General features: G+C 44.1%; 1 protein-coding gene across 1 annotated transcript in view; it reads right to left on the bottom strand.

The window, feature by feature from the left end:
- Positions 1 to 19,415, bottom strand: part of SAMHD1 (SAM and HD domain containing deoxynucleoside triphosphate triphosphohydrolase 1) — a 51,390-nt gene extending 31,975 nt beyond the window's left edge. The window contains exons 1-3 of the mRNA XM_049779458.1: positions 19,205 to 19,415; positions 8,358 to 8,424; positions 3,098 to 3,167 (exon numbers count right to left, since the gene is read on the bottom strand). Coding sequence (XP_049635415.1) covers positions 3,098 to 3,167; positions 8,358 to 8,424; positions 19,205 to 19,415 — 348 coding nt within the window. The remainder of the gene's footprint in view (positions 1 to 3,097; positions 3,168 to 8,357; positions 8,425 to 19,204) is intronic.
- Between the last annotated feature and the right edge of the window lie 277 nt (positions 19,416 to 19,692).

Genomic DNA, 19,692 nt, shown 5'->3' with positions numbered 1-19,692 from the left:
AGATAGCTCAAAGACTAGAATACATGCTTTCATACAGAATTACAAGCATCTCCCACACCCCCTTATTCCCACCCCACAGCAGCACCACTGGGTGTGACTCGGAACACTAAGGGTGTTTAACAGTGAGCAGCCACTGAGCACCAGCAGAAGTGACCTATCAACTTAAATAAATAAAATAAAATCATCCCCAAAACTTTGTGAAAAATTCACATTGCTGGATCTTCACTTTAAATCCATCCTACCAGAAATTCTAAGATTTCTGGGGCTGGAAAATTGATTGCTATAATGTTTCTTAGGATATATAGGAATGAAAAACTGAGCTTTTGATGCCTGGAAGAATAAGGATTGGAAAAAAAGAAATTTTGGTTTTTGTTTTTTGTTTTTGGATCACACCCAGCAGCGCTCAGGGGTTACTCCTGGCTCTTCACTCAGAAATTGCTCCTAGCAGGCTCGGGAGGACTTTATGAAATGCTGGGATTTGAACCACTGTCCTTCTGCATGCTAGGCAAATGCCCTACCTCCATGCTATCTCTCTGGCTCCTGAAAAAATATTTTTGTCTTTTGAACCTACATTTGATTTAAAAAAAAAAATTCCTTGGGGCTAGAGAGATAGCATGGAGGTAAGGCGTTTGCCTTTCATGCAGAAGGTCATTGGTTCGAATCCCAGCATCCCATATGGTCTCCCTGCCAGGAGCAATTTCTGAGCATGGAGCCAGGAATAACCCCTGAGCGCTGGCGGGTGTGACCCCCCCAAAAAAAAAATCCCTAGGGGCCGGCGAGGTGGCGCTAGAGGTAAGGTGTCTGCCTTGCAAGCACTAGCCAAGGAAAGATCAAAGATCGCGACAGCAGTTTGATCCCGCAATTTGATCTCCCATATGGTCCCATATGGTCCGCCCAAGCCAGGGCAATTTCTGAGCACTTAGCCAGGAGTAACCCCTGAGCATCAAACGGGTGTGGCCCGAAAAAAACAAACAAAAAAAAAATCCCTAACTGACAAGAAAATTTATCACATCTTTAAAAATTAACCTATGAGGCCAGAGAGCATATAATAGAAATTACAATGCTTGCCTTTGATCTACCTACCAAGTTCAATTCTCTGGTACCATAATATGGTCCCTTTAGTACTGTCAGGGATCTCTCCTCAGCACAGAGACAGAAGCAGTTTCTGAGCTCTGTCAAGTGTGGGAACACCTGCTCCTCAATTTATTATATGACCAAGGAGAACCAGGACTATTCGTGTTATGTAGGAAACTGTCAAAAATTTGTTCTATGGGAAGCGGGAGAGGAAGAGTGCTTGCCTTGCATTTGGCTGCCCTAACTTTGATCCCCAGCACGCCATATTGTCCCCTCAGCACTGCCAGGAGTGATCTCTGAGGATTGAGCCATTGGTAAGCTCTGAGCACTGATGGATGTGGGCTCCCCGCAAAAAAGCAATTTGTTCTGTGGGACCATACATGAGGCTCTGGGTTCATTTTGTAGCACACGAATAACAATATTTGTTCTATAAACATTTTAGACTATTAAGATTTATAAAATGGGGGGGCTGGCGGGGCCGGAGATATGGCACAAAGATAGGGCTTTTGCCTTTTATGCAGAAGGACGGTGGTTCGAATTCCAGCATCCCACATGGTCCCCCAAGCCTGGGGGATTTCTGAGTGTAGAGCCAGGAGTAACCCCTGAGCACTGCTGGGTGTGACCCAAAAACCAAAAACAAAAAACAAAATGGGGGGCTGGAGAGATAGCACTGTGTAGGGCATTTGCCTTGCATGTGGCTGACCTGGGAGAGACCCGGTTTGATTCCCGGCATCCCATATGGTCTCCTAAGCCTGCCAGGAGTGATTTCTGAATGAAGAGCTAGGAACAATCCCTGAGTGCCACCAGGTGTGGGCCAAAAGCCAATCAATTGGGCCGGAGAGGTAGCATGGAGGTAAGGCATTTGCCTTTCATGCAGAAGGACGGTGGTTCGAATCCCGGCATTCCATATGGTCCCTTGAGCCTGCCAGGGGCGATTTCTGAGCGTAGAGCCAGGAGTAACCCCTGAGTGCTGCCGGGTCTGACCCAAAAACAAAACAACAACAACAAAAAAAAAAACAAAACCCAAAAGCCAATCAATCAATGAAGTTAAAAGAAAGATTTATAAAACGTTTAAAAACATGCAAAAATATTTATACATTGCTTGGCACACACACACACACACACACACACACACACACATATATATTAATAAAAGTAAAAAGCACCCCGATAATGATTAAGTACCACCTTTGAAGGGAAGAATGGAATAAAATCTAAAGGGGTCCAAAAGAGACCAAGTATACCTAGTATTCTGCTCTGAATACACATCATTTGATATGTATAACAGAATGAATAAGACACCTGCTTTGTAATGTCCAATCCAGGTTGAATCATTGGCATTGAATATAGTCCCTTCAAGCCCTGCCAGGAGTGATCCCCAAGCACAGAGCCAGGAAAAAAACCCTGACCAAAAACTGGTGTGTCGCCAAAACCAAAAAATTAAATTTAATTTAAAAAATGAAAATAAGTGATTCCTCCTTAATTATATAAATACAATTTTGAAAGGGGGAGCAGGAGAGATAGCACAGCAGAAGGGTGTTTGCCTTGCACGCAGCCAATCCAGGACAGACCGTGGTTTGAATCCCAGCACCCCAAATGGTCCCCTGTGACTGCCAGAAATGATTTCTGAGAATAGAGCAAGGATAATCCCTGAGTGCCACTGGGTGTGACCAAAAATAACCAAAAAATATATAGACTTTTTTGAAAGGGTTTGAAGGTGGGAGATAGTACAGGAGCGAAGGAGGCTGCCTAGTAAGTGATGAACCTGGGTTTGATTCCCAGCACCATAAGAACCCTGAGTAGCACAAGATGTAGTCCTAGAAGCACCCAGTACTACCAGATGGCCTGGATGTTCCCAGTACCAGAGGACCTTAAGAAGCACCATATCCTCTGCACTTTTCATTGAACTACTAGCCCAGTTGACTGAAAGAGAATAGCCAGTGGGCCCCCCCCCCAGGAGACTGTCTATGAGGTCCCCAAAAGTAAATAAAATAACAAATAAATAAGTTCAGATTCCTTTTACCTTCATTATATCAGTATACTGATTCAGTTGTTGCAAAATTTTTATCAGCTCGCTTCTCTTTTCCAAGGAACTAAAATTTTAATTAAGAAAACATGTCATTATTTGCTTAATAATCTCTGGAATAAATAATAGTATGTAATCAACTCTAGGTTATTTATATAAATAGAAAGAGAAATCAGATTAAAGTAAACAATAGAAAATTCAATCATGTTCCTTTGAGCAACTTTTCTTCCAGTTGAGCATACCGATATTTTCATGAGGTAATATTCATTATGTATCATTCAATGAACCCCCAAAGAGAAACTATATATAATTAAAAACACAAACATTCCCAGAAAAAAAAGATTTTTATTTTGTTTTAGCAACAGCTAGAATAAATGCTTGTTTTTTCTTTTGGGTTTTTGGACCACACCTGGTGGTACTCAGAGATACTCCTGGCTCTGCCCTCAGGAATCATTCCTGGGGGACATGGAAAACCTAATGGGATACCAGGGATTGAACCCAGGTCAGCCACATGCAAGGCAAAAATGCCCTAACCATTGTGCTATAAATCCGGCCCCAAAATACTTTATTTTGGGGGAGCCACACCTAGCCTTTATTTAAGAAGTCCACACACCCAGTAGTGCTCAGGGGCTTATGGTGAATGCAGCCACGTGCAAAACAAGTGCCTTACCTCCTATTCTATACCTAAAATCAATTATTTATTTGCTTTTTGGGAGTGACACTTGGTGCTCAGGGCTTACTCCTGGCTCTATGTCACTTTTAGAGATTTTGTAGTACCCTATGTGGTACTGGGATAGAAACTGGGTTTGTTGTATGCATATAAGCACCTGACCTGCTGTACTATCTCCCTAACTCAAAATAAATATTATAATTTTGGTTTTGGTTTAGGGCTATATCCAGTTGTGCTAAAGGCTTACTCCTGATTCTGAGCTCAGAAATCACTTCTGGCCACATTCACTATACCATATGTGGTACTGGGAATCGAACCTAGATTGAATGAATGCAAGACAAGCATCGCATTCCCAACACACTATCATTGAGGTCTAAAAAAATATTTTAAGCAAACAAGACAAAGTAGTCATGGACCAGGATAATTAATTTATAAGGTTTTTGTTTTTGTTTTGTTTTCTGGGTGATAGTGGCAATATTCAGGAGTTATTCCTGGCTTCACATTGAGGAATTACTCTTGGCAGTGCTTTGGAGGACACTATGCTTTACTAGGGATTAAATCTAGGTCGGTCCTGTGCAAGGCAAGTGCCCTATCCACTATACTATCTTTCCAGTCCCCAAACAAACAAATAAAAGATTTTATTTCTGGTTTGACATTTCCTTTTTACTTTTGTTTTGTTTTTGGGTCACACCCGACAGAGCTCAGGGGTTACTCCTGGCTCTATGCTCAGAAATTGCTTCTGGCAGGGTCAGGGGACCAGATGGGATGCCGGGATTCGAACCACCAACCTTCTGCATACAAGACAAACGCCTTACCTCCATGCTATCTCTCCGGCCCCCACTTCAAGTATTACTACTATGAAACTATTACTACTACTTTTCACAATTGGTATACATTTAAGGTATAAATTTTAGGTTACATTAAATGACATTTCCTAGAAAAACTTTTTTGTTTTGTTTAACAAACTTTTTAGGCTTGAAGAGAGAGTACAGGAATTAAGATGTTTGCCTTGCATGCAACTGATCCTGGTTCAATCCCCAGTACTGCCTAACCCCTGAGCACAGAACCAGGAGTAAGCCCAAGAGGACCAATCCCTCAATGCTCCAACAAAAAACAAAAAAAAAAAAATCTCCACCACTTTTTGTTGGTTTTGGGGCCAGACCCAGAGATGTATAAGGCTTAATTCCAGATCTACACCCAGTAATCATTCCTGACTGTTCTCAAAGAGCCAAACAGAATGCTGGGAAATGAACACTGGTTGGCCAGGTCCAGTAGAGGCCTTAATTGTTGTACTCCAGCCCCGCAAAAGAAACTTTTAAACAGCAGATTATAAATGATGATAAAATAAAATAAAGAAAATAGATTGTGTAAACTGGATTCCCCCTAGAAAGCCAAGCTCACAGAGTTTGCATACACATAAGTGTATTTTAAATGTCAATTCTTGGAACAGAAAAACAGGAAACAAGAGAAAAGCAATACAAGGTTAAAATAATTAAGCTACGTGCCCTGGTGTCACTAAGAACAACTTCAACCAGTTCCACTGGAATCTTTTAAGGTAATTCTATACCTTGGAAGAACTCTAGTGAAGGAAATGCTCAATATTTATACTTTCCAAAATAGCAGATATTAAGTGGCTGTTCGTACTTAAAGGAGAACTAGCAGGATCCAAAGTAATAGCACAGCAGGTAGAGCAGTTGCATGCAGCAGACCTGGGTTTGATCCCAGGCATCCCATATGATCCCTTGAGACTGCCAGGAGTAATTTCTGAGCACAGAGTTAGGAGTAACCCCTGAATACTGCAAGGTGTGGCCCAGAAACAAACAAACAAACAAAAAAAAGTTAGCAACCCAACAGTCCCACCTAAAGCCACCATCTTTTGGGCGAAAAAACAGCTCAGCTGGGGCCGGAGTGATAGCAATGTGGTAGGGCATTTGCCTTGACAGGATGACATGAAACAGACCTGAGTTCAATCCCTGGCATCCCATATTGTCCCGAGCCTTCCAGGAGTGATCTGTGAGCGCAGAGCCAGGAGTTAACCCCCTGAGTGCCACTGGGTGTGGCCCAAAAAACAAAAACCAAAACAAGACAAAAAATAATGCTCAGCTCCTCCATCAAGCTCCAAAAGGAAATAATGGGGGGCCGGGAAGGTGGCGCTAGAGGTAAGGTGTCTGCCTTGCAAGCGCTACCATAGGACCGCTGTCCGATCCCCCGGCGTCCCATATGGTTCCCCCAAGCCAGGGGCAATTTCTGAGTGTATAGCCAGGAGTAACCCCTGAGCGTCAAATGGGTGTGGCCCAAAAACCAAAAAAAAAAAAAAAAAAGGAAATAATGGCCATGAATACTTACTTCCCAGTAGAGGCCAGTACCCAGTCCAGGCTGATACCCCTGTGGCATTCTCAGAAAGTGGGGGAGAGGCAGATTTCCCCTTAGGTATAAACTACAGCAGCCCAATGTCACATCCTCTACCCTGCAACAGAAATGATCCAGTTCTGCTGTACTATCTCTTCAACCCCTACAAATACAAAATATGTTCAAGATAAAACTGCAGCCTAGATTTTTCTCACCATTTGCTTTCTTTATCAAATCTTATGTATATTATTGTATAATATTCAATTATGCTGAGCTTGAGAGTAAAAACTTGATTACTACAAATTTTATGAATGCATTAACAGTAAAATTCTTTTTTTTTTTTTTTTTTTTTGGTTTTTGGGTCACACCTGGCAGTGCTCAGGGGTTATTCCTGGCTCCAGGCTCAGAAATTGCTCCTGGCAGGCACAGGGGACCATATGGGGCGCCGGGATTCGAACCGATGACCTCCTGCATGAAAGGCAAACGCCTTACCTCCATGCTATCTCTCCGGCCCCAACAGTAAAATTCTTAAAAAGGAATAAGGGGCTGAGTAGATAGCATTAAGGTTTGAGGTGCACATCAAGCACAACATAAATCCTCCAGAACTACCAAGTGGGGAAGGCCTCAAAAGGCCCTAAAGCAATTCAATTCAGAATATGGCCCAGGTTTCCTCTAGTGCTGTTGGTCCACAGACGACAATTCTAGACCACTGTATTGAGCCATCAGGCAGGCTGGCAAGATTGGCTGAGTATTGACAGGAGTGATCCCCAGGTTTCCTGAGCATTAATTGAGGTATCCTCTCCCCAAACAGGAATCAACAGTAATATTAAATATGATTTGCATATAAAAACTGGCAAAAGATTTTATTTTGATATTGGGAAATACATCATGATGTATTTCTTATATCCCTTCTTGGTGCTCAGAAATTATGCAGTGCTGTGGCTTGAATCTAGGGGTCCTACATGGAAAGCATGATCACTAGAATTGTGAGCTATCATCCCAGCCCAGGGAATTCTGTTTTATTTTTACTTTGGGGGCATGTCGTGGGGATGTTATTTTATTTTTTGGTTTTTGGGTCACAGCTGGCTGTGCTCAAGGCTTACTCCTAGCAGTGCTCAGAAGACCATATGAGAAGCAGGACTCAAACCCTGGTTGGTCATGTGCAAGGCAAAGAGAGGGACTCTGTTTTAAAATACAGCAGAGGGGGGGCTGGAGAGATAGCATGGAGGTAAGGTGTTTGCCTTTCATGCAGGAGGTCATCGGTTCGAATCCCAGCGTCCCATATGGTCCCCCGTGCCTGCCAGGAGCAATTTCTGAGCATGGAGCCAGGAGTAACCCCTGAGCACTGTCGGGTGTGACCCAAAAACTAAAAAAAAAAAAAAAAAATACAGCAGAGGGGGACAGAGCAATAGCACAGTGGTAGGGCATTTGCCTTGCAAGTGGCTGACCCAGGATGGACCTGGGTTTGATCCCTGGTGTCCCAGATGGTCCCCCGGGCCAGGCACAATTTCTGAGTGTATAGCCAGGAGTAACCCCTAAGCATCACTGGGTGTGGCCCAAAATCAAAAACAAACAAAAATACAGCAAAGGTAGGGTTTGGGCCAGGGGACAGTACAGTAGGTAGGGCATTTGCTTTGCACTTGGCCAACTCAGGTTAGATCCCCAATACTCCATTTCCCCATGCTTTGCCAGGAGAGATCCCTGAGTGCAAAGCCATGAAGAAGTCCTAAGCACTATATAGTGTGGCACCAAAACCTAAATATGTAATACAACATGACAGACGGCTGGGCAAGAAATAATAACTCAAAAAGTTAGTTGATCTGTTTTGCATACAGGAGGTCTAAATGCAACAATATTCTCACACCTCCACTCATCCCAGCATGTCCTAAACACAGAGTTACCACAAATACCATGCTAGTAGTCCAAGTACCTTGAGAGACCAAAAGAAAAAAAAAAGTCAAGGGACCAGAGAGATAGGAATGTAGGTAAGGTACCTGCCTTGCAAATGGCTGACTTAAGCTCTACTCCCTGTATGTGATAGAGCCCATCAAATCCCTTCAGGAATGATCACTGAGCACAGAGCCAGAAATAATCCAGGAATAAGCACAGCTAAATCTGACCCCAAAACCAAACCAAACCAAACAAGCCTCATACATTTAAATAAGAACAGTTAAGAGCAACAAATTTTGGTCTTTGCCAGTATGTTGTTTGATGACAATGACAACTTATCATTCTTACCTTACTCCAAGACCTTCAAGACGAGTCTCATCAATAAGGTGCAGATCTGAACCCGTGATTTGACTTTCTATAGAAGAAAAAGGAAAAATGAATTATTTCAATATTTACTTTTTGGGGCCGGAGAGATAGCATGGAGGTAAGGTGTTTGCCTTTCATGCAGAAGGTCATTGGTTCGAATCCCGGCATCCCGTATGGTCCCCCAAGCCTGCCAGGAGCGATTTCTGAGCGTGGAGCCAGGAGTAACCCCTGAGCTTTGCCGGATGTGACCCAAAACAAAACAAAACAAAAATAAATAAATAAATAAACAAAAATAAAAATAATTAAAAAAAATTTACTTTCGTTGTTATTTTGGTGCCAGAATAGAAATCAAGGTTTGGGGTCAGAGTGATACCACAGCGGGTAGGAGATTTGCTTTGCACATGACCAACCTAGGTTCAATCTCCAGCATCTCATATGGTCCATATGGTCCTCCGAGCCTGCCAGGAGTAATTTGAGTGCAGCCAGGAGTAACCCCTGAGCTCCACCAGTTGTGGCCCAAAACCAAACAAACAAACAAAATCAAGGCCTTAAACATCTGAGGAATACCCTGGACTTTGATTTCGCTAACTAAATCATAAACTTTTAGTTTCTTTCAGCTGGATCCACCAGAATCTACTCAGGTAGATTCAAATCTACATATTTATTGAGGGTCAGCTAGCTACATGGGTCAGTAGATGTTTTGAACTGAGGAGGTCCAGGTTTGATCCCCAGTAACGAATTGTTTTGTTTTGTTTTGTTTACAATCGTTTTTTCCTGTTTCTGAGCACCAACAGGTGTGACTTGGGGGGAAAAAAGCATTAAACACCTACTGTGTATCCATGTACTGTATCAAATACTTTTGTTCTGTTTTTTTTTGGGGGGGTCACACTGACAGTGCTCAGGAGTTACTCCTGGCTCTACACTCAGAAGTTGCTCCTGGCAGGCTGGAGGACCATATGGTATGCCGGGATTAGAACTATCATCCTGCATGCAAGGCAAATGCCTTACCTCCATGCTATCTCTCCAGCCCCTCTTTTGTTCTGTTTTTTGACCAACAGTGCTCAGAGTTTACTTCTGACTTTATGCTCAGGAGTCACTCCTGGTTGTGCTACGGCAGTGGTCGGCAACCTTTTTTTTTTTCAACTGAGCGAAATCTCGCCAATACCATGATTGAAATTTATTTTGAGAGTCACATATTTTTTTTTTTTTGGCAGCGCTCAGCGGTTACTCCTGGTTTTACGCTCAGGGGACCATATGGGATGCGGGGATTCGAACTACCGACCTTCTGCATGAAAGGCAAACGCCTTACCTCCATGCTATTTCTCTGGCCCCTAGAGCCACATTTTTAAAACCGAAAATACATAGGATGGTACACTGTTTTTAGTTTCAATAAGTTTTTATAGAGAATATTCTGCATGCAAGTATCCACATAGCTTGGGAGAATACAAATAACACAACTAATAAAACAAAAGCTTTAGAACGATATTATTTATCGATAGCGTTAAATCCTGTAAAATTTGCCTTACAAAGTAGAGAAAATTACATCCTGACAATGACTGACAAAGTCAACAAACACTAATGTGAACATTGGCCTTGCATTTCCTCGGATAGTTTGAGTAAGTCAGGTTTGTATGTTGTTGTTTTTAATTTTAGACACGATTCCAGGTTCTCATCGATGAGACAATTTCTCAATTTACTCTTGATAAGATTCATGCTTGAAAATGATTGTTCGTATAAATATGTAGATCTGAACAAGGAAAGAACAGCAATCGCTAGCTTTTTTAGTTGATTATCTGAGTCAGGAATACTATTTCAGGTGTTAAAAATCAACATATCTTCTTCTCCAGGTCTTTCAAAGCAGACCACTTGTGCTGTGAACTAAGTTCACATTTGTATTTCTCCAATCTTTCTAAATTAGCACAAAGACTTCAAATTTCAAGCTCCACAGTTCTTTGTTTTTTAAATCCAGCAATTGCATTTCAAAGTTGCCAGTGTCGATATTTTTTTTTTGTTTTTGTTTTTGTTTTTTTGTTTTTGGGCCACACCCGGCAGTGATCAGGGGTTACTCCTGGCTGTCTGCTCAGAAATAGCTGCTGGCAGGCACGGGGGACCATATGGGACACCGGGATTCGAACCAACCACCTTTGGTCCTGGATCGGCTGCTTGCAAGGCAAACGCCGCTGTGCTATCTCTCCTGTGCTATCTCTCCGGGCCCAACCAGTGTCGATATTAAAGGAAGAAAAATTTAATTCCGTTACAGTGGCATCCAGGTTTTTTTTTTTTTTAACAAAGGCCAACGTCGCTTTGCTGTTTCTGAAATCCTGAAACCTCTTGAGAAAAGCTTCCCTCATATTTAAAAGTGCTGTTTTAAAATAGGTGTCAATATCAGAATTATTTTCTTGGCGATGTTTCAACAGGCTTAGAAGGTGAATCAAAGTTTCTCTGTCAAAATCTTGAGCAAAAACAGATAATTTGTTTTCAATCGAAATAACTTCTTCTAACATCGAAAAAATTGTGTTTCCTTTCCCCTGTAGTTTATGATTAAGCTGATGTTGATGTGAAGTAACATCCACCATGAAATACAGTTTTTGAATCTATTGATAGTTTGTTAATTCTGGATAGTGAACACCCTTCTCGAGGAAAAATGCTTTGATTTCTGATGATAAGGAAGCAAAACATTTCAAAACGTTTACCTTGATAACCAAAATGTGCTGAAAATTTGAAACCCTACAATATAAAGATGAAACAAAAGAGAAAAACCTTTTAACAATCTTTAAAAGCAAGGACAGTGTTCCTGAGAAAAGTAGTGATTTCACTGAAAGGAAAAAAAATCTATTGGCATTTTAGTGTGTGCTGCAAGAAACCAAACTAAAATACACACAAAAACAAAAACGGCACTTTGTTAAAGGCATATGATATCATATCATAAAGGAATTTTGATAGAGTGCCTGAAACATTTTAAAAATAATTTTTTATTTAAGCATATTTTTTTTTTTTGTGGTTTTTGGGTCACACCCGGCAGTGCTCAGGGATTATTCCTGGCTCCAGGCTCAGAAATTGTTCCTGGCAGGCACAAGGGACCATATGGGACGCCGGGATTCGAACCGATGACCTCCTGCATGAAAGGCAAACGCCTTACCTCCATGCTATCTCTCCGGCCCCATATTTGTTACAAAATTATTCATACTTGAGTTTCAGTCATAGAATGTACACCACCCTTCACCAGTGCACTTTCCCCATAACCAACGTCCCTTGTTTCCTCCCCCTTCACCCTCCTCTGCCTATATCAGGGGCAGGTATTTTGCTTTTTTCTCTCTCTCTTTTCCCTTATGACACTGAGAGCTGCAAAATTTTCTTTATGACACCGTGGTTTGCAATATTGTTAATTAAAGGGTACCATGCATGTCACTTATCCATTTTCAGCATCCAGTTCTTGTCCAGAGTGATACGTTCCAACTATCAACGTCATAATGTAGTTTTCTCTATTCTAACTGAACTCACCACTTTTTATGGCAAGCTTCCTATCATGGACTAGTCCTCCTGTCCCTCATCCCTATTTTCTCTAGATATTACCATATTGCCATTTATTATTCTTATATGCCACAAATGATTATTGTGTCTACAACCTCTCCTTCTGACTCATTTCACTCAGAATAATTGATGTGTTGATGTATGTACAGATGATGCACTGTGTATGGCTCAGTGTTTTCGTGTAGTCACAAGAAACAGAAGTTGCACACCTGTACCTTGTATCTACTCATTGTATGATAGACTGGATTCAAAAAAACTCCCTGCTGAACTAAACTCTGTAACAGATGACACAGTAAAGATAATTTGTAAAATTCACAATTGTGATCAAATCGAGGCTATTCACCACCTGGGTGAGAGTATGGATGCCGACTATTAGCATCTTCTCCATGAAGAAGTGAAGTGGCTGTTCAGGGGAAGGGTGCTCTCTCGCCCTGTTGGCAAGAGGGAAGAAGTAGTTCAGTTCCTGTGAGAGCAGAATTCTGACTTTGTACAGCCCCAGTTGGACAAGGGATGGGTAGCTAAGCTTGTGTATTTGGCAGATATTGTTCATTTTCTCTATGAATTTAATATTTCTCTGCAGGGTAGTTTCACAAGTAGTTTTTACAGTGAGACATAAGATGGATGTGTTCAAAAAAGAATCTGATTCTGAGATAGCTGTGTCTAAGGAGATATTGAAATGTTTCCACTCTTGCAAAAAATTTCCGATTGGTACATATATTATGCAGAAAGTCATAATCAATATGAAAAACAGCATTGAAGGGCATTAGCTCACAACTTTAATCAAGAGTACTCTGAACATGAGAATCCACAGAAAAGAAAACTCTGGGTTGAGAATACCTTCATGGAAGATACCCACTCTTGTGCAAAATAAGTGTTTTGTTTTGTGTGTGTGTGTGTGTGTGTGTGTGTGTGTGTGTGTGTGTGTGTGTGTGTGTGTGTGGTTTTTGGGTCACACCCAGCAGTACTCAGGGGTTATTCCTGGCTCCAGGCTCAGAAATTGCTCCTGGCAGGCACCGGGGACCATATGGGACTCTGGGATTCGAACTGATGACCTTTTGCATGAAAGGCAAGCGCTTTACCTCCATGCTATCTCTCCGGCCCCTAAAATATGTGTTTTAAGATCACTCCAGGCACTGTATTTCTAAACCCCACCCAACCTGGTCTGAAGAAGCAGGGTAGCAGGAAAGAAATAATAAACCAAGCTAGCCAGGAAAGGATGATCATGGAGTCCATGGCCTTTGACCTTGTACTTTCTGCCTCGAGCCCAAAAAGCTAGAACACCTTTCTTTATTAAAACCAATTCCCAATACCAGGAGGCTTCAGGTCAAGAGAGAGACAAAAGTACATATATAAGTGGGCTTTTTTTTAATTAATTTTTTATTTTTAATTATGAGAACAAAGATGCAAAGAAAGAGGACACAGTAAAGTTACAGTGGAAGGACAATCACCCTTAAACAGAATTCTCAGTAGTCCCATTGCTGATATCTTAACTTTGAATGTTCAGCCAAAGAACATTAAGAAAAATAAAACAGAACCCATGTACAATTACTTTGTCCCTCAAGTCCCCAGATTGTAGTACATATTTCTTAGCAGCACACAAAGCAATCTAAAGCCATAAAACTTATGTAACTCCTTAAACATTGAAGGCAAAGTACTTTTTTACATTTCCATACACATGCATATTAGTTTAAGTTAACCTCAAAAGTTTAAGTGGGTTGTTTTTCTTAAGGATTAGAGTCAAAGGACCACAGTAAAAACGGTGTTAGAGTGGCAATTATTGTTTGCATAGGCCCACCAAAATATGAGGGACATGGAAAGAAAAAGCCTTGGCCTAAATACAAGGAGACCCTAACCGTGAAGTTTCCCGGCATAAGACCAACTCTAGGCTCCAGGCAAACTAGCTTGTCTGTGGTGCCAGTACACTTTTATTTTTCACACAGTCTCTGTTGTTGGTATCATGTTTCTGTATTAAAGATCCTGGATTCTGCACATCCTATATTGCAGTCAGAATGGTGTAGAGTGTCCTCTAGTTTCACCTCACAATTAAAGGGCAATGCAGAGAACCCTGTCCTGTAAGCAGGTTGTTGTTGTCAAGTCTTCTTAGTGTTAAGGGAAGTCTCTTTTGAGCAGGTCGATGTCAGAGCCATGGTATTGTCTTCCCTGGTAGAGGATTGCTTCCAGGTGTTGTTATAAAAAACCTTGGATGTTTCGTAGATACCTTCCCTGGTTCAGGGGTGAATGGAGGATGCCCATTCTTCTGAGGCCTGTGCCAGGTCATTATATCAACGTTCAGGGTGTAAGGCCTCATTGCACTACGAGATTTGTGTGTTCCAATCTCTATTAGATAAGAACTTATTTGTATGTATAGTATTTTCCCATTTTAATGTGCCTATGTAAACAAGGAACAACGCCACATGGCGTTATCAGCGCATATGGGGGCCATAAGAACAAGTCCACAATCCCCATGACATGGTTCAATCATAAGCATTAAACTGAGGGACTCTTCCACCAAAATTCCTTATTGAACAGCTCACAAAGAGAAGACAAGATAAAAAGTGGGAAGAATCGTCACGGTAAAAGAATATTTAGAAAGTTATAGCTGTTAAAGAAAATACACATAAAATATTCAAAAGACATATGTGTCCATTTTATGTCTTTTGAAATAGTTGGGAGTTGTTAAATCCAATGCACGACTTTGGTCTGTAATTAGGACTGTGTAGTACTGAAGTTAAGAAGGGTAGGGGCCGGAGAGATAGCATGAAGGTAAGGTGTTTGCCTTTCATGCAGGAGGTCATCAGTTCGAATCCCAGCGTCCCATATGGTCCCCCGTGCCTGCCAGGAGCAATTTCTGAGCCTGGAGCCAGAAATAACCCCTGAGCACTGCCGGGTGTGACCCAAAAACCACAAAAAAAAAAAAAAAAAGAAGGGTAAATGTGAGGTACTGATGGTTGGGGGTGAGAGAGTTAAGGAGTAATAATGAGCTTTGTAGGGGTGTGCGAAAGGGCAGAATCTTTTGGGGCAGGAGGTGAGTCTTGGTGCCTAACAAATTAAAGAACTGAGGGTAAAGAGGGATAATTAAGGGAAAGATAACGAATCCGGATTGGGAGATGAGGGAGTAGAAGGGGCTCTGGTGTGGAGGAGGGAAAATATATCAGGGGTTATATATATTGTATAGATGAATTGTTTTTAGTTTAGGCTTGGCAGTCAGAGAGGACCACTGTATAGGAAGTCACATCTACATATACACTGATTTTAGAGACCTATTTGAATATTATCCTCCAAATCTAGGGAATTCCATTTTTTTTTCCCTAAAAACAGTCAAGAATTAAGAATATTTTTTGGGGCCCGGAGAGATAGCACAGCGGCATTTGCCTTGCAAGCAGCCAATCCAGGACCAAAGGTGGTTGGTTCGAATCCCGGTGTCCCATATGGTCCCCCTGTGCCTGCCAGGAGCTATTTCCAAGCAGACAGCCAGGAGTGACCCCTGAGCACCATCGGGTGTGGCCCAAAGACCAAAAAAAAAAAAATATTTTTGGGTGTTGTTAAAAAGTATATGTATGGTGCAGGCGCATTTGTGCCCGCAAGCTTTTGAAAATGAATAATAGTAAGAACAGAACTCCTCAATAGGGTTCAGTGGGGAAATCTCAGTCCCCTGGACAAAGTGGTCAGCCAGGGGATCTATGGCTAGCTGTCCTGCCCAGAGCCCCCAACATACCAGCTGAAGAGAAACAGAATAACTGGCATGTGGAATCTTCTGGGTATAGCCCCCCAAGTGGGCTTTTACATATCAAAGAAAGAGGTTTAAGAAAGGAGGACATTGGGGGCACACCTTTGTTTAGGGTTGATACTGGGTATCATCTTACACTCTTGGAGCTGGCTGCAGGGGCTGCACACAGAATGCGCACTGACAGAGGCTAGGAGCAGAGTCTTTTGTTTGTTTTGTTTTTGGATCATACTCAGAGGTGCTCAGGGGTTACTCCTGGCTGTCTGCTCAGAAATAGCTCCTGGCAGGCACGGAGGACCATATGGGACACCGGGATTCAAACCAACCACCTTTGGTCCTGGATCGGCTGCTTGCAAGGCAAACGCTGCTGTGCTATCTCTCGGGCCCAGGAGCAGAGTCTTGACTCCTGGAGCGGCCGCCTGGCACACAGAAGAGCCAAATTAAAAGTGTAAAGAGCTACATGTGGCTCTCGAGCTGCAGGTTGCCGACCACTGTGCTAGGGGAATCATATGCAATGCCAATGATAAAACTGAGATCAACTGTATGCAAGCTAAGCAGAAATCATCAAAATGTTTGAAAATATTTCTTTAAAAAAGTAAACAAGGGCCAGAGCAGTAATACAGCAGGTAGTGTGATTGCTTTGCACAAGGCCAATCCTGAGTTCAATCTTCGCATAGCAAATGGTCTCCTGAGTGCAGTGCTAAGAATAACCCATGAGTGTTGTCGGGTGTGACCCAAGACCAAAATACAAAACAAAATAAAATAAAAGCTGAACCAGTCAATAAAATGTCTTCAGTGAGATATGACAGAACTGTGAGCACTCTTGGCTCTGTGCTCAGAAATCGCTCCCGAAAGGCTCGGGGGACCATATGGGATGCCGAGAATCGAACCCAGGTCTGTCCCAGATCAGCTGCATGAAGAGCAAATGCCCTATCACTGTGCTGTCGTTCTGGCCCCAGAACTGTGAGCACAGCTGTTACCCAGCTGCATATACCACTTTTTCACTGCTTTTGCAGACTTAAAGAGAGATAAGTCTGACTAGTTCAGTAAAGTCAAAGCAGGTAGGGTCCAGGGGCAATTTCTGAGCACATAGCCAGGAGTAACCCCTGAGCATCTTGGGGTGTGGCCCAAAAAACAAAAAAGAAAAAAAAGTCAAAGCAGTTAGGAATGAACAATTGTGGCTCAGAGAGATAGCACCAAAGTTAATTTGCATGTGGCCAAATACCAATTCAGTTCCCTGAAAACTGCCAGGGGTCATTCTGAAGCATGAAGCCCAGAGGAGTCCGAGTACCACTGGGAGCTAACCCTCCCCCACAACAAGTTATAATTACTTTTATATTTAATATTACAATTATAAATACTTGCTCTGTTTTTAGCAACTAAGATCATGAAATATGGAACCAGAGATAGCTCAACTGCCTAAGCACATGGTTTGCAAGTGGGAAGTCTGGGTTTGACTCTCAGCAATAAATGATCCCCTGAGCACCGAGCGTTTCTGGGTAGGGCCCCAAAACCAAGATCAATAAATCAATAAAATAAAATAGTAAAGCATAGTCTGTAGATTATGGTATGTTCAAAAGAACAAATCATTCTGAAGGTTGATAAAATAATTTACAGAAAAAACTAGATACCGCTGAAACAGAGGGCTTATATTCTCATCATCAGTAACATTTGGAAGAGAGGAAAATATACCTGTCTTAAAACCAAAATCTATGTCAGGGTGGGAGAGATGGGAGAGATAGACTGTTGCTTTTAGGGTCACAGAGATATGGTAGATAGTACTGAGAGCAGGGAGCTTACCTTGCTTACTATACAAAACAAAACAAAAAATATGCTAGCTTTTTTCTTATTTGGCAGCTGAGAGGCCATGCCCGGTGGTGCTAAGGTTTTACTCCTGGCACTCAGGAATCACTCCTGGTGGGCTCAGGGTGGCCAAGGATCAAACTCAGGTTGGCCGCCTTACCAATTGTACCATCGATACAGCTCCTACTTTAGATATTTCGGGGGGGGGGGGGGAGGGGTTTAGCACACCCAGTGTGCAGTACTTAATCCTGGCTCTACACCGAGGAATCACTCCTGTTAGGCTGGGGGACCAGAAGGGATACTAGACATAAGACCTGGCTGGGTATGCCACGTGTAAGGTAAGCACTCAACCCACTGTATCATCTCTTCCGCATCTCTTCTTACTCTAGAACCAGTAAAATCTCTGATTCTAAAACAGGGAGAAAATAAGACCTCACCCAACAACTGAAAATGTAACCTCACCAATGTAAAATTACGGAGTTGGCAAAACCACTTTTTGATTTGAACACCTCAGAGGAAAGCCAGGAGGCTTAAACGGTACCATGCTCACAGGAAGTTGAGTCATTACTCAACTTTTCGAGTAGCTAGACTGAACTTGAGCCAGTCAAGTCAATTGAAATGAACGACCTAGTGGCTTCAGAGACAGCACAGCACTTAGATTGGGGGGGGGGTACTTACCTTGCGTGGGGTCTACTTGGGCTGGACTCCAGCTCCAAAATGGTTCCCTGAGCACTACCAGGAGTGATTTCTGATAGCAGAGTCAGGAGCAACCTGTGAGTACCTCTGGGTATGGCAAAAACAACAAACAAAAAGCCAACCACAAACCATGGTCCAGAGAGCGATAGCACAACGGGTAAGGCGCTGGCCTATTACACCTGGCTGACCCAGGTTTGGATTCTGGACCCTCCAAACCCCGCCAAAAGTGACCCCTAAGCATATGGCTAAGAGTAAGGTCTAGGAAGGGGGGCTGGGAAGCAGTGTTCAGGATCCAAGCTCTGCAGGTAAAGACGTCCGATGGTAGGGGGATCCCTCCCAGGGAGGGGGCTACGGTAGGCAGTGATGAAGGCAGAACTGGAATTAATACGACCCTTCTTTTCCTGCAAGAGCCTGAACAGGAGCGGAGGGGAGAGAACAGGGAGAAGAAAACAGGAAGACAGGTAAAAGCAGGCGGGTTCCAGGTGCTAAGCTGGAAGGACAGGCAGCATTCCTCCCACCAAGCTCGGAGCCAGGGGGCTCCAGGACGGGTCTGCCACTCCCAGTCCATGGGGTAGGGAGAAACACCAGTGGGCAAAGCCCTAGAAATGTGCCCTCTTTAGGATACCAAACATCAGCCCCCATTGCACGGGAGGCTGGATGGCTGCAGCCCTCCGGGGATGGGCGGTCTACTTCGGGGGTGCCTGCTTCAGGGAGAAGAGCTCTTAGGGGCAAAAGGGCGCCGGGATGCAGCTCCTTTCCGAACCCTGAGCCCTCCACGTCCGGGTTCAAATTCCCCCAAAGCCCGCAGCCTCCAGCTCCCGGGCACACCCCCAGGCCAGACAGACCCGGGGTTCGCCTTCCCGCCTCGCCCACCCCCCTTGGGGCACTTCCAGGCTCCTCCTAGGGCCGGTCGCGTCTCTCTCCCTCGGCGCCCCAAGTTCCAGGTCACCCCGGAGCCGTCTGCCCTCGCCGCCTCGGAGCCTCTCCGGGCTGGCTCCCCGATTTCCGGCCTCGGGGTGCCGTCTCCTCCGCAGGACCCGCGGCCCCGGCGCCCGATCCCCGGTCGCGCCCTCACCTTGGAAGCGCCTGAGCAGCGCGGGCTCCCCGAAGCCGCAGCGGCGGAGGTACCGGCACACCTGCTCCGCGTCCCACTCCCGATGGTCGGGGGGCAGCGCGGGGCCCGGAGAGCCCTCGCCGGCGGCGGCGGGAGGGGCGCGGGCCGGGGTTCGGGGGCTGTCCTCGCCTCGCGGCCGCTTGGGGGGCTTCTTGGAGTCGTCGCTCTGCATGCTCGCAGCCGCGCTGCAGCACCCGCGGGGCCCACGGCGCGGTCGAGAGTCGCGGCGGCCGCCCGCCCGTCCACGCGCACGCGCACTCGCACTCGCACTGACAGCCCGGCCCGCCCGGCGAGGCTCCGCTCCAGGCAGACTCCCGCCCGGCGTCCGCGCACGCGCGCTCCCGACTCGAGCCCGGGGCTGGACGCTCGGACTCTTTAAAGCCGTCATGACGCAGGCGCAGAGACGGGCCAATGGGCCTCTCCGGAGACTCCGGGAGGCTGGGAAGAGA

This window comes from Suncus etruscus, chromosome 9, assembly GCF_024139225.1.
Source record: "Suncus etruscus isolate mSunEtr1 chromosome 9, mSunEtr1.pri.cur, whole genome shotgun sequence".
NCBI classification, from domain to species: Eukaryota; Metazoa; Chordata; class Mammalia; order Eulipotyphla; family Soricidae; genus Suncus; species Suncus etruscus.
This window is presented reverse-complemented; position numbering and strand designations above follow the sequence as displayed.